The sequence below is a fragment of the Rhincodon typus genome, chromosome 5, assembly GCF_021869965.1.
Source record: "Rhincodon typus isolate 14 chromosome 5, sRhiTyp1.1, whole genome shotgun sequence".
Lineage (NCBI taxonomy): Eukaryota > Metazoa > Chordata > Chondrichthyes > Orectolobiformes > Rhincodontidae > Rhincodon > Rhincodon typus.
The window spans coordinates 82,149,391-82,165,024 of record NC_063336.1 but is presented as its reverse complement, the minus strand read 5'-3'; the positions used below and the strand labels follow the sequence as shown (position 1 = coordinate 82,165,024).

Genomic DNA, 15,634 nt, shown 5'->3' with positions numbered 1-15,634 from the left:
TTCTCTCATTGCTCAGTCCTTCTGCTTTTTAATATCTAAGCAAAGTCTTAGAGAGATTGGGTCAGAAGGGGAAAGAGGAGCCAACTGGAGAGGACACTGACACGGAGGAAGAAATAAAAATTAAGGCAGAGGTTTGAGGCTGACAGTACATGGCAGCCCAAGGCTTTTTTTTTGGGGGGGGGGGCCGCAAAGGACTCAGGGATCAGAAACGGTCAGAAAATACGTTAGCATCACAACAAAAGCCATAAGTTTATTGTTTCATAAATAACTGCTAATTTGAATACCTATTCTTAAATTGCTTTCTGATTAAAAGTAAATTGTAGAAACATTTTACAGGTTAAAAACTAAAGACCAGTAGGAAATTTAAAAATACAAATGATCAATTAAATAAATAATGTGAGATGCAGGATCAGGGCTTGTGTTGTACCTGCATGATGTGGGAGTTGGTGGACACCACTGTGGTCATAGTGACCACACTTGTAGCAAGGAAATACAAAAATTGCTGGAAAAACTCAACAGGTCTGGCAGCATCTGTGGAGAGAAAGTAGAGTTAATGTTTCGGGTGCAGAAGGTATTGGTTGTTCAAGGAACTCCAGCTCAGAGTTGATGAGCTGGAGTCAGAGCATCAGGGAGGGGGAACGTTACCTGGATGCTGTATTTCAAGAGGCAGCTACACCTTATAGGTTAAGTATTTCAAATCTGGCCAGTGGTCAGGGCCTACAAATGAGGCAGGAAGAGAGATCCAGAATTTAGCATTAGGGGAGGCTTGGCTCTTGACCTTGTCCAGTGGGTATGAGGTACTTGCTCTGTGTGTGGATGAGAGAAAGGACTGTACAGAGGATGAGCAAACTATCTCCTGCACCAGGAGGGTAATCATGCAGGTGAAGCAAAAAGAGAAGATGCAGTGGCTGGGGATTTTCTAATTAGCGGTACAGATAGCATCCTTTGTGAACAGGATTGAGAACCCCCCATGGTGTGTTGCCTACCTGGTGCCAAGGTTAGAGACATCTCGAACCTGCTTCAAAGGATATTAGAGTGGGAGGGGGAGGGTCCAATTGTTGTGGTTCATGTTGGGTGAACAACATAGACAAGAGGTCCTGTTTGGAGAATATCAGAAATTAGGAACAAAGTTAAAGAACAAGACCTCACGAGTTATAGTCTGGATTATTATCTGAGCCATGTGCACAGTGACAGAATGATAAGAAAATTAGGGAAGTTAATACGTGGCTAAACGAGTGGTATGGGAAGATGGTTTCATCTTGTACGGCACTGGCACCGGTATTTGAATGGGAAGGAACTCTACCTTTGGGATGGGCACCACCTGAACTGATCTGGGACAAATGTCTCAGTGGAAAGTCCAAATCAGGTGGTCACAAGGACTTTAAACTAATAAATGGCAGGGAGGGGTAGATGTTTCAGGGTGGGAGGGGCATATTTCAGGGGGAAAGTCAAAACATTTTCAAAATGAAGTAACATGACACAGTAAAGAAACACACAGTCAGGAATCCTACTTCAGGTACAGCAGGTAATCACAAAACTACAAAGAAGTGTAAATGTAAAATGAAAATAATAAACAGGTGAATAAAGCATCTGTGCTGAAAGACAGGTTGCAATGTATGGCTCAAGTAAGAGTTGTATATATGAATGCATCGAGTGTAAGGAATAAATTAAATGAGCTGCAGGCATAAATTTAAATTGAAGAATATGATATACTAGCCATTACTGAGACATGGGTGCAAGATGGTTGTGATTGGGAACGAAGTATACGAGGTTATAAGGTTTACAGGATGGACAGAGAAAATGGCAAAGGAGGAGGAGTAGTCTAATTGATTAGAAACAAAATTACTTCAGTCGTGAGGGAGAATGTAATGAAGGCAAAGTATTTAGTGGAGACCGTATGGGTGGAGCAGAAAAACAGCAAAGGATCTCAGAACCCATCAATCTAGAGTGGAAGCAAATCATCCTTAATCCTAAAGGAATGCCTAAGAGGAAGGGGAGAAGGCTTGAGGCAAATGGGAAATGCTGGAGAAACTCAGCAGATCTGGCACTACCAACTGAGCCATAACTAACAAAGATAAACCAAAAGGCTTAGGATTAGGGAATTTAAGGAGGTGGTACTATTTTTCAGTATGATTTGTCTATATATTTTCAATACAGTAATGCTAAATGTTTTGGGGTTTTAGAAAGGTGTGAATCTGAAATTGAGAAGATTTTCCCCCTCGCAGTCATATTTTGTAAAGATTTAAAATGATAGCCAAAGATAGCAATGTATATATCCATTGATTTAAAGGCCATAGTATATCAACATTAACATGCAGACATTGTTCTATTATCACTTACTGATGTGAGATAGTTACTCAACATAAAACTCTGTTGAAACACAACGTCAAGCAGAAGACAGAATCTAAACTGTAATTGCAAAGGTCAACGATGTGTGGTTACATTCATTCTGATTGCTTAAAAGAAAATCATTCTTCTCTATTAACTTTGTTAAATTAGCACATAACTTAATGGTTAAGAGGATTCCTACAAGTTTAGAATTCTGTTTAACTTACTGAAACTGTTGAATTGTCCAGCATCCTTATTCCAATTGAAGTGTAACCATTTCCATTTATCACATGTTGGTCGTTAAGTAGAACTTCACTAGCTTGAGTGCAATCAATTAGCAATTTGGCCTTTCTTTCATTTACACTTAGTGCTAATTTGTGCCAGCGTCCATCAAAAAGTATACCCACATTGTTGAATGTTCGGGAAATGATGTTATTATCTGAAGTTCTGTAGAAAAGTTCCAAAGATTTTAAGTTCCCAAAAAAACGAATGCCAACTTGCTCTCGTCCATTTATATCACTGACTTCCCATAAATTCCAAATACTTTGTGTGGTATCTCCCAACATCCTGAATGTAGCGATAATGGAATACTCAGAGGGAATTCCATTTGGACACACATATCTAAAATAGAAATTGGGAATATTGTCACTTCAGAGTCTGCCATTGCTTAATAAAACAGCAAAATAATACTTAACAAATTAACATATTCAATGCATACTCACTTCAGACCTTAAACAAAAACTAAATGTGATTCAAAGATAATTATATAAGCCATCATGAAAGACTCTCAAGATTAATTAAGTCGCTTTCATTATTAAAACCTAGAGAGAATTAATGCCTAACCACATTTAAAATCAATCACTCAAACTGAACCAGTCACTTGAAAACTTGTGGAATTGCTTAGTCTCTGTGGTATAATGAAAATGTACATGTAAATTATTAAGAAAGCAGTTCAGCGAAGGTTTACTGGACTAATATCTGGAATGAGGGGATTGCCTAATGAGGAAAGGCTAGACAGACTAGGCCTGTATCCTCAAATTTAGAAGAGTCACAAGTGACTTAACTGAAACGCAAGATTCTGAGGGGACTTGACCAGATGGCAGTTGAAAGGATATTTCCTGCTGCGGGAGAACCCAGAACTAGGAATCATAGTTTAAAAATATGAGATCACCAATTTAAGACAGATGAGGCAGCACTTTTTTTCTATCAGAGGGTTGAGAGTTTTTGGAATTCCCTTCCTTAAAAGGCAGTGGATGCAGAATATTTGAATATCTTTTAACCAGTGATAGATAGATAGATTCTTGATTACCAAAGGGATGAAAGATTATTGGAGATATGCAGGAATGTAGTGTTGAGGCTGAAGTCCGTTCAACCATGGTCTTATTGAATGGTGGATTGGGCTCAAAGGGTCAAGTGGCCTACTCTTGTTCTTTGTTCATATGTTCATATTAACATCACATTATTATCAATCACACCTTATTTGGATACTCCCAGGTAGTGGTGAGAAACTGGATGGTGCCAATATTTGACTTGAAAGTCAGAGCAGTTACTTGGCAGCTGCACCCCCCGCCCCCCAACAACTCCTCTGTGCCTCAGCTTGGCCAGCGTTCCCCAAAATCTCCAGGCACGGTCTATAGGGCAACAACTGGCTGCACTCTCCATCCATGGAGGACCCATGAATGTAAGCTAATGCCTGTAAAATTGTGGAAATGTCAGGAAGAGGAAAAGCTCAGGCCAAGTTGAAATCTCGGTCGTCCTGATGGGCAGTGCTCACAGACCTTGAGAAAGGGCAACTATGCTGAGCGACTGGAGCATTGGTCTATCTAGCTGCAGTATTCAAGTATGTGACAGCTGAAATCCTCAAGCCGACTAGCAATACAGACTGGGATATCAAGAAAACCCACATCATCGCCAGACACCTGTAGCTGGTTGTGTGCAATGATGAGCTTCAGGGAGGGGTGACTCAGGGAGGGTGCTCAGGGCAGGGTGTTGCCTCATATCCAGGTCATGGTTACTGCCCAAGAAAACTGCCACTGGGAGATTGACTAATAAGTGAAGAGCATTTTCCTTCACGAAAATCAATGTGGCAGAAGAATGCAAGCCATAAGTGTTCCTGAGCTCCAAAGTGAAGTCCTGAAGGGTGATGGAGTGTGAGAGTTGGCCTGAAAGCAGGCATGATGATGTGGTAAGGCTGGTGGTTTGCTATCGCTGATTTATTGTGACCTAGGGTGGAAGAGGATCATGTCCACTGAGCATGCAGGGACGTTGCTGTGAAAACAGAGTTGGATGAAGACCCAAAGAAGCAAGTGACATGCTGCCAGGTTACCACTCTGACTTTCATGTCAGGATTTGGTGGCATCTAGCTTTGAAGAGAAGGAGAGGAGAATTGAGAACTGCTTAGAACTGAATCGAGTTTAACTAACAATGGGATGCAATTGCATGGAATAAGGGGGTCACTGCTCATTAGCAAGATTTTGAACTCACTGTTTTAAACCTTAAAAGGAAAATTGGGAATTTCTTCGCAACATCCAGAATGATATTTCCATTTTCACTGTGTATTTTCCCAACTTTGTCACCATTGACAATGCTGGTCAAGTGTGAGGAAAATTCCACCCAAGGGGGCATCATCTTTACCGCACACAACTTCTACAACTAAAAAGCCATTAACAAGGATACTGTCTATAGCATGAAATATCATACCCAGTTTCTTTTCTCAGATGTAATGAAGGACTAAGCCGGAATGCTGAATTATGTGGCTGTGATCCTTTTACTTCTACTGCTCCTGAAGAAAGTACATGGAATTCCTTGAGAAAGTCAATTCCTGAGTATCAAACAAAGAACACTTGTTAAAAACCTAAAGACTGATTTTCCTTAAAGTTTCCAATTAGTGTTGTCCATTCTTCATCAAATATCTCTGCATTCTCTATCAATATTGGATTTAATTATTTCAGTTAAGGAAGTTTTATTCACAAAGTGGAGTCACTCAGTCTCTGTTCTCAAAGTACAGGAATCCATATTGTGAGCAGAAATTACAGTAGACAGGATTGAAAAAGGTGCAAGTGAATTATTGATTTACCAGAAAAATGTGTTTAGGCACTGGACAATAAAGAGAGAGGAGGTAAAAGGACAACTGTTACCCTTCTGCTATTGGACACGAATGTGCATGGTTGGGGAGGAAGGGTGAAGAGGTGTTTGGAGTGAAAGAGTGGACTAGGGTGTTATGGAGAGAACAATTCCTCTGGAATGTGGAGAAGAAGGAAAGGCGAAGGCGTGTTTGGTTGTGGTATCCTGCTGATGCTAGATGAAATTGCAGCGGATGCTCCTTTGAATGTAGAGGCTAGTGAGGTGGGAGGTGAGAACAAAGGGAACCTTATCATATATCTAAGAGATAGGAGAAAGGGTAAGGGCAGAAGTGCCCGAAGTAAGTCAGACACAACCAAGAATCCTGTCAATTGAGGGGAGGAATCCTTGTTTGAGGGAAAATGAGGACTTGTGGGGGCAGTGGCACTCCTGTGGAAGGTGGCAACATCAGACCAGATAGAACAGGAATTGAGAAACTGAGTACAGAATGGAGACTTCACAGTAAGCAGGGTGTGAGGAAATGTAGCGAAGCTTACTTTGGGAGTCAATGGGTTTGTATCAGATATTAGCGGACAAATTATTCCCAGAAATGGTAACACAGAAGTCAAGGAAGGAAAGAGTCAGGGACAAGCAGGTGAGGTTGACAGAAGGAGGGAAATCAGAAACAAAATTGACTAATTTTTCCAATTCCGGAAGACAGCAGGAAGCTTAAATGAAGATGTCATCGAAATACCAGAGAAAAGATTGTGGGAGGGGCCTGAGTGGGTCTGGAAAAGGAAAAAATCCCCACAAAGCGACAGGCATAACTGTGTACCCATCTCTGATCTCTTCCTTGGTTCTAGATGGATTTGAAATAGACCCACTCCTCCCATTAAAGTTGTGCTAAGCAGCTGCAGCTCTGAAAGGCCATGATCGAGTTTCAATAGTATCAATAATATCTTTGAGAAAGGTTTTTGAACTTCTTCAAGCTAGGAGGAGAATTAGTCCTCAATCTAATCATGGATAGTATCAGTCATGAATCTATACAAGATTCATGACTGAAGCTCTACAGTTATCTCAAACTCCCACAAAGTTAGAGCTGACTCTTCATTTAAATCCCATGTAAACATGACATAATTGTTTACAAATACCTTTTTTCACATTTTTGAATACATTGTGGCAATTTATGCAATGAAGAGCATATTGTAATTTATGTCAATGGTTAAGCAATTTTGTCAATGTAATGATTGAATTAACTTTGCAGGACAAAGCCCTATAATGAAATACTGTATTCAAAACACATTCTCATTACAATATACCTCTCAGTGATGTTTGAAGGTGTCCCCAGATATTTTAAATTTACTTGCTAGAAAGTTTTCCAATCCTCAGCAGGCTTCCCCACTGGTTACAAACACTCCAAGATGGTGCATTTTTACGGTAACTTCGAAAACCCATATCAGTGCATGAAAATAGTTGTACAGGGAGGTAATATGACTTTCCTGTAGTTCTCAAAAGGGGGATCCGGATCTTGAAAGATTTATATGTACATTTTGCAGCCAAGGCCTTTCCAATTCATGGGAAGGCCACTCAAAACTGGTGTGAGGTCAAGAACGCAAGAAGAATGTTTTTTTTTATGCAGGATAAACAGTGTTTTGTCTTTCTCAAGCAGATTTTTACCCCCACGCTGAGAGAAAGATCTGGCTCAGAATACGTAAGTTGCCAATTAGTCAATGAGTAGGAGTGGGACATATTGAACAGAAGCTAATGAAGGGGGGTGGAAGAAGTGAAGATGCTTAAAATGTCTTCTATACTATAATGGTCTCTAAATTTTGAGATAAGGGAGGCTTTATAATGTTCTTTGGTATATCTTAGAGAAGGAGGAAAAGATACAAATGATTTTTGTTTTATTCATTCATGGGATGTGGACATGACTAGCCAGACCAGAATTTATTGCCCATCCCTAATTGTCCAGGGGTCAGTTAAGAGTCAACCATATTGCTGCGGGTCTGGAGTCACATGTAGTCCAGGTAGGTTTGGCAGATTTCCTTTCCTGAAGGACATCAGTGAACCAGACGTGTTTTTCTGACAATTGGCAATGGTTTCATGGTCAATGTTAGCCTCTTAATCCCAGGTTTCTTTTTTATTGAGTTCAAATTCCACCATCTGCCATGGAATGATTTGAATTGTGGTGTCTGAATAATGCTGCCCTTATAAATCACTGGGAATAGTTTCTGAACAAAAATAAAGGCTGTAGCTAAACCCATGGGGATAATATCAACTTACAGAAATGGGGAGACTGTGAAACCTTTATGGGGTGAAGAAATAAAATGAGAAAATAAACAAACCAAAAGAACTGCAGATGCTGTAAATAAACTTGCTCAATCCAAGTGGGCTAACTAATGTCTCATTATAGTTCCGACAATACATACCTTCTTTTGTATTCAATACCTCACCCAGTGAAGGAAAGCATCCTATTGCCTTCTGTAGCACATTATCTACCTATCCTGCCACTTCCGGGGACCTGTGGATTTGCACTCTAAGGCCTCTCACTTTATTTATCTTTCCTAATATCCTACCACTTATTGTATATTATCTCACTTAATTTAATTCTCTAGATTGAATTCAATTTATCACTTTTCCACCCACGCAACCAAACCATTGACATAATGCTGCAGTCAAGAGCCATCTCTTCTCAATCAACTATACAGTCGGTTTTTGTGTTGTCTGCAAGTTTCCCAATCATACTTCCCACATTTAAGTCTAAAATATTAATATATAACACAAAAGGCAAGGCACCCTATTCTAAGCCCTATGGAACACCACTGGAATTGGCTTTCCATTTAATCTGTAAACACTTTAATTCTTCTGACTAGTTAGCCATGTGGGACCTTGTCAAATGCCTTGCTAAAATTCATTTAGACAACACCCACTGCACTACTCTCATCAATCCTCTTTGTAACTTCCTCAAAAAATTACATTGTTATTAAGACAAGACTTTCCCCTAACAAAATGATGTTGATTATCCCTGATTAATCAATGCCTTAATTTCTAAGTGATCATTAACTCTATCTCTCTGTACTGATTCTAGTTATTTGTCCATGACTGACGTCAGATTGACTGGCTGGCCTATAATTATTTGGGCTATCACTCACTCACTTTTTGAGTAGTGGTACAACATTCACAAACCTCTGGTACCTCAGTGAATCCCTACTGTGTGGAAGCAGGCCATACCACCCACGGCACCGACCCTCCAAAGAGCATCCCACCCTGACCAATCACCTCCTAACCTTATTTCCTGCAATCCTGCATTTCCCATGACTAATCCACTTCACCTACACATCCCTGGACACTATGGGAAATTTAGCATGGCTAATCCACCGAACCTGCGCATCTTTGGACTGTGGGAGGAAACTATAGCACCCAGATGAAACCCATGCAGACACCTGGAGAACATGCAAACTCCACACAGGCAGTTGCCCCAGGGTTGAATCAAACCTGGGTCCCTGGTGCTGAGGCCGCAGTGCCCTTATCTAACGAGATTTGGAAAATGAATCCTCAACAGCATCTGCAATTTCTTACCTGGCTTCCTTTAACAGGCTGGGATATAGTTCATTTATCCACCTTCAAGGAGGTCTGTATCTTCGGTACTTCCCTTCCCATTTTGCTTACTTTTTCTAGTATTTCACATTCCTCTATAAATAGAACGTCTGCATCATCCCTCTCTTTTGTGAAGACAAAGTATTCATAAAAAATAGTGTCTCCATGTTCTGCATCCTCGCTCCAGTTACCATACACTGGTCTGATAAGATCTACTCTTTCCTTAATTATCCTGTTGCTCTTAATGTACAGATAACACATGCTTGTATTTTTCTTAATTTTACCAGTCAGCATTTTCTGTATCCTCTTTGCTTTTCTAATTTCCTTCTTCATTTGATCCCTAAAGTTTCTACACTCCTCTTATCTTCCTAAAATATTACTTTTTTGAGATCATCATAACCTCTATTTTTCTGAAGTATCTTATTCTATATTTGGGGAGGGGAGGGGATTGGGGGGTGGTGTATCACTAATAATCAAGAGTCCCACACACATTGTTTTTGGAAATAGGTACAAATCCCACCTTGAAAGATGATGACATTTGAATTCAATAAAAGTGGAAAATAAAAATGTAATCTAATAGCAGCCATACTGAATGACAAAAAAAGCCATCTGGTTCACGAATGACTTCTGGGGAAGAACATCTGTCATACTTACAAGGTCTGCCCTACATGTGACTCCAGCAAAGTCGTCGACTGGCAATTTAGGGAGGGTAATAAATGCCATCCTAGTCAGCAATAGCCACATCCCATGACAAATAAACAAAAATGCTTATGGATAACTGGGGGCTCTAAATTTGACAGCAACACCCCTTTTCTTTGTGGAGCCATGTTTACACCATACCTGCATAATCTCACTTTTGAATGCCTCCCACTGATGTACCACTGAATTTTTTTCACATAGTTGTATCCAGACTACTTTTACCAGGTTGTCTCTTAACAACGTAAAATGTTCCTTCCTCCAATTTAGAACTAAATCTAACAATATTGTGATCACTATTTTCAAAATGGTCATACACTGCTACTTCATCCACCTGCCTAGCTTCACTTCCTAAGACTAAATCTAGAATTACACCGCTCTTTTTTATTCATTCACAGGATAAGGGCATCACTAACCAGGCCAGCATTTATTGCCCATCCTCAGTTGCCTAGAGAGCTGTTGTGGGTCAACTACATTGTTGTGGGTCTGGAGTCACATGTAGGCCAGACCAGGTAAGGATGGCAGTTTCCTTCCTAAACAGCTTTAGTGAACCAGTTGGGTTTTTTCCGACGAGCAACAACGGTTTCACGGTCATTGTTAGACACTTAATTCCAGATTTTTTAAAAATTGAATTCAGATGACACTTGCTGTGGTGGAATTTGAACCTGAATCTTGAAAACATTCCCTGAGGCTCTGGATTAACAGTCCAACTATAAAACTACAAGACCATCACCTCCCTGGGTTCATTGGGCTTGTTACGTGCTGATGAGAAAAAGTTCCCTCAAAAGCAGTTCAAGTGTTTTGTGTCCTCTGCACCTTTCATGCTGTTTGTATCCCAGTTGGCATTTGGTAGTTAAATTCCCTAACTACTATTGCCCTATTGTTTTTGCACTGTGAAATTTGCCTATATATTTGCTCCTCTAACTCTCTCCAACTACTTGGGGTCTATAGTACATACCTATAGCAATGCTGCTGCCCTTTTTTGTTCCTAAGCCTAATCTATATAGTCTCATTTGACTCATTTAGTATATCATTCTTTTTCCTAGCAGTAATAATTCAACTAATAATGCTGCACCTTTTTAAACCCCTTCTCAATCCTACCTGAAAACTTATATCCAGGAATGATGAACTGCCATTCATGCCCTTTAAGCCAAGATTCCATTACAGCAATGTCACCATGCTGCCATGTCCATCTGTGCCCTCAGTACATTGGCTTTATTTGCCATACTCCTTATACTTACAAATCTACCTTTTAATCCTGCCAAATTCCTCTGCTGTACACTTTTTAACCTTGGTCTCTCATAATCACTCATTAAATTTCTGCCTCCCATTCCTTACTCTGAATTTGCCCTCAAGTTTACATTTCCCTGGCAATCTAGTTTAAGCTCTCCTCAACATCACCAGCAAATCTCCCAGCAAGGTCTTGTCCTGATTGACTGTCCAGCTTTTACAGATCCCACCTTGCCATGAACTGGTTCCAGTGGAGACAAGATTGGGACTGCTTCTGGGAATATCCACATCCCCAAAGGGCTAGTGAAATTCTTGTCAGAATCTTTCAAGAAAATGAAGAACTAGCATTATTAATAACCAGTCAAACAAGAAACAATAATACACCAGATTTTCTAGTTCTCTTCACACTGATTTGTTGTAATACAAACTGTTATAACAGTTGTAGCCATTCCACCTTCATTTTAGAAAACTCTTTGAAATATTACAGAATCTCAATTAATAATTGAATTTGTTTGGCACAGTCTGGGTCAGTTATTGCATCATCATTAACATCACAATGAGTATTTAGTTTTATAACTAAAATTGCAAAATATTGTTTAGTTTCATAAATATGATGAACATAGCATATTTAGCTAGTTACGGGCTTAAACAGATTTCAGAATCGACCATACCTGAAGATTTTTCACCTTCTGGAACTAGTTGTCCACCAAATGGTTTAGTCATACTTTCTTTGTTATGCCCTCTGATTGATGTACCTGATCCCTGGGTTATTGAGGACATTAAAACCGATGAAGTTGTTGCTGCTTCTATTTCTGAAATATCATCTGTTGACATCATGTTATCCTCTAGAAATGAATTGCTTTTCCAAGCACTATCAGTTGGCTGAAATGATGTAGTAGTCAAATATTGACTGAGAGTAGGCTGTTCAGAGACATTCTTAAATGAAACAATGTCTGAAGACCCAGTACTAAAATTGAGTTCTAAATAATCATCTGGGAGCACAGAGGGAGGAGAAATTTCTGGCAAAAATTCCAATGCCATGCCAATGCTATATGGAGTCTCTGTTGTGATGACATTGTGTTCATGCTTTAATCTCTCACTTTCAGTTGAGGTAGACTCAGACACTAGTTCCCCTTCTTTGATGATAGGTGGGCCTGTTAAAGTAGATTGGGATAACCCTTCATTCTCTATGACAGCAAATGGGCCTGTTGAGGTCATCTGGGATAACACTTCACTCTCTGTGATAAAAGATGGACTGGATGAGGTAGGCTTGAATACTGCTTCAGTATCTGAACCATCTATTTGAGTAGAAGTTTGAGCTGTTGTGTCAAGCCACAATAACATTTCATTTTCAGAAGTAGGAGATGAATCGTTTGAGGTAGCCTGTAATATTTCACCAGTTATAAATGTAGCAGATGGTACTATTGGAGCAGGATGTGATAATGTTTCACTATCTATCAGGGCATCAGTTGAATCTTTGGAAATAGGTTGTGGTAAAATTTGGCTGTCTGTGGGTTTAGATGTCTGCATTGAAGCAGACATTGACAGCATTTCACTAGTTGTAAAAGTAACAGCTGGATCAGTGGAGACAGACTGCAACAGTATTTCACTATCTGATAAGACTGCAGACAGCTCAGTAGAAGTAGAAGGCAGTATCTCAAAATCAGGTGCTGCCTCCTCATGAGTTAAAGATGAGCCATGCCCTGTGAACAAAAAAAATCATTTTTAGTATGTACAATTCAAAGAAAGTGGATGCATTCCAATGATAGCTGGGCAGATATGGTACTGTTCCAGATAATATTGCTAATTAAATGAGCATTTATCTTGTGGTGATGAAGCCACTTTGGATATACCCATGGGCCTCGACATGTGATTGTGCTGAGAATAGAAATTAGCCTACAGGGATATTAAACTTGTAAATTTTCCTCCCTGAAGCTGTGTTTTATCTTAAGTAGACAACACATTTCTCTTTAGAATAACCTCTAGGCATTGCACTATAACTAAATTGCAGCAACATTTGAAACAATAGACAATCAACATAAAAAGCTAGCAGCAATACAGAGAATTATGGTGTAGTCGTGACTGTGACATTTATAAGTAAAGCAGACCAACTAACTAATGCAATGATGACAAATCGTAGTCATTATTTTTAGCCTAAGCATGAAACTGATGGTAAAAACATAGTAATACAGAAATATATTCAAGTGAATTGAATTGAATCAGTGTGTTGTTTTTCTAACATTTCTACTGATATTCCAAGATTAGGATAAACAATGTGTTTCCAGTAGAAACAAACAGCTCTTCATGCCTTGGCACTCTGAAAACAAAATCAGGGTACTAATTCATCTTGTGCCTGATGGACAATAGGGAATTGGCAGATTTTATTTACACCCTATTCTTTTGAAGTCAATGAGAAAGGATATGGGGCAGACTCCAAATGGGCTAATTGTTCCCTACTACCAATTTTATGAATTTATATTCCAATGTTCCAAAATTTTCTGGATATAGCTGGAGCAAAATTCAAAATGTAATGGGATCGCAGCGGTATGAAATCACAGCAAGGGAGTGCTTCAGTTATCTCGATCACAGGGAACTTTTCCAAGGAATGAGGGACCTGTACTTGCAGGAGAGGTTGCACCCAAACTGATGGGGCACCAATATCCTTGCAGGAAAGTTTGCTAGTTCCACTTGGGAGAGTTTAAACTAGTGTGGTGGTTGGGTAGGAAACGGAGCAGTTGGCCAGCATGCAGAGTGATTGAGGAGAAGGCTCACATTAAGTCAAGTAAGTCTAATAGGAAGAACAGGCAGAGCCAGGTTAATGAACAAGGTGGGACTGTCGGACTATTTACTGAAGTGTATTTACTTTAATGCAAGGAGTATAATGGGTAAAGCAGGTGAAGTTAGAGCTTCGGTTAATACATGGGACTACCAACGTGGTAGCCATTACAGAAACTTGTTTGAGAGAAGGGCAGGACTGGTAGCTCAACGTTCCAGGCGAGGTAGAGTAGGATGTAAAAGGGGTGGGGAAGTTGCATTACTGATTAAGGAGAATGTCACAGCTGTACTAAGAGAAGACATCTTGAAGGGTTCAACCAGCAAGGTTATATGGGTAGAACTCAGGAATAAGGCAGGTGCAATCACCATGATGGGGTTATACTACTGGCCTCCTAATAGCCAACAGGATATTTGTGAGCATATCAGGGAAAGATGTAAAAACAACAGAATGTGTTAGGTGCATTCAGGATGGTTTCTTGAAACAATATGTACATAGTCCAGTCAGGAAAGTAGCCATACCAGACCTTGTATTGTGGAATGAGCTTGAGCTGGTGATCAAAGTTTCAGTATGAGAGCTCTTTGGGAACAGTGATCACAATCCCATAAGTTTTAATATGGTTATGGAAAAGATAAGTCCATGGGTGAATGTGCTAAGTCAGAGGGAAGACTTGGGGGTAGAAGTTTGATAGTATATTCACATCTGACATGTGGGAATCTTTTAAAGGCCAGTTGATCAGAGTTCAGGAGCAGCATGTTCCTGTGGCAATAAAAGACAAGGATTGCAAGATTCCAGAACTTTGCATGACAACAGATATTCAAAAGTTTAGTCAAAAAGATAAAGGAAGCATGTTTAAGGTTTAGGGAACTGAAATTAAACATGGCAATTGAGGAATATAAAGAAAGCAAAAAAGAACTTAACCAAGAAATTAGGAGGGATAGAAGAGGCCATGAAATGTTCTTGGCAAGTAGGATTAAGGAGAATCCCAAAGCATTTCATACATATATTAGGATCAAGAGGGTAACTAGGGAAAGAGTAGGTTCACTCAAGGACAACGGAGGAATTAATGCATGGAGCCAGAGGAACTGGGTGTGGCCCTTAATGAGTGCTTTGCATCGGTATTCACAAAGGAGAAGGACATGAATGATGATAGATTTAGGAAGGGATATGTTGATAATCTGGGGCATGTCGATATTAAGAATAAGGAGATGTTGGGTGTTTTGTCAAACATTAAGGCAGAAAAATCCCCAGAGTTTGATGGGATCTATCCCAGGATACTGAAGGAGGCAAGAAAAGAGATTGCTGGGGCCTTGACAGAGGCCTTTGTATCCTCTTTAGCCACAGGTATGGTCCCAAAAGACTGGAGAGAAACTAAGTACTTTGTTTAAGAAGTCAACAGAGATAATCCAGGAAATTATAAACTGGTGAGCCTAACATCAGTGATAGAGAAATTATTGGAAAAGATTCTTAGCAACAGGATTTACTTGAATTTGGAGAAGAATGGACTTTTAGGGAAAACAGGCATGGCATTATACAGGGGAGGTCTTGTCTCACAAATTTTGAGGAAGTTACGAAGATGATTGATGAGGGCAGTGGATGTTGTTCACATGGACTTTATTAAATCATTTGACAAGATCCCTCATGGCAGACTGTTCAAGAAGATTAAGTTGCATGGGATCTATGGTAAGTTGGCAAATTGGATACAAAATTGGCTTGGTCATTAGGAGACAGAGGGGAATTGTGGAGGGATTTTTTTCCTGACTGGAGGTCTGTAACCAATGGTGTTCCACAGGGATCAGTTCTGAGACCACTGTCATTTGTAATATATACAAATAACTCAGATGTAAATGTAGGTGTTCTGATTAGTAAGATTTCAGACGACATGAAAAAGGGTGGAGTTGTGGATTGTGAGGAATATTAAAAAAGGATGTTGGGTAAAGAAATGGTAGG

The 15,634-nt window shown here is 39.8% G+C and overlaps 1 protein-coding gene across 1 annotated transcript in view; it reads right to left on the bottom strand.

Annotated features, from left to right (window-relative positions):
* The window catches only part of zmp:0000000760 (collagen alpha-1(IX) chain), an 80,098-nt gene extending 67,636 nt beyond the window's left edge, over positions 1 to 12,462 (bottom strand). The window contains exons 1-3 of the mRNA XM_048596442.1: positions 11,583 to 12,462; positions 5,029 to 5,149; positions 2,556 to 2,949 (exon numbers count right to left, since the gene is read on the bottom strand). Of these exons, the coding sequence (XP_048452399.1) occupies positions 2,556 to 2,949; positions 5,029 to 5,149; positions 11,583 to 12,462 (1,395 nt within the window). The remainder of the gene's footprint in view (positions 1 to 2,555; positions 2,950 to 5,028; positions 5,150 to 11,582) is intronic.
* Between the last annotated feature and the right edge of the window lie 3,172 nt (positions 12,463 to 15,634).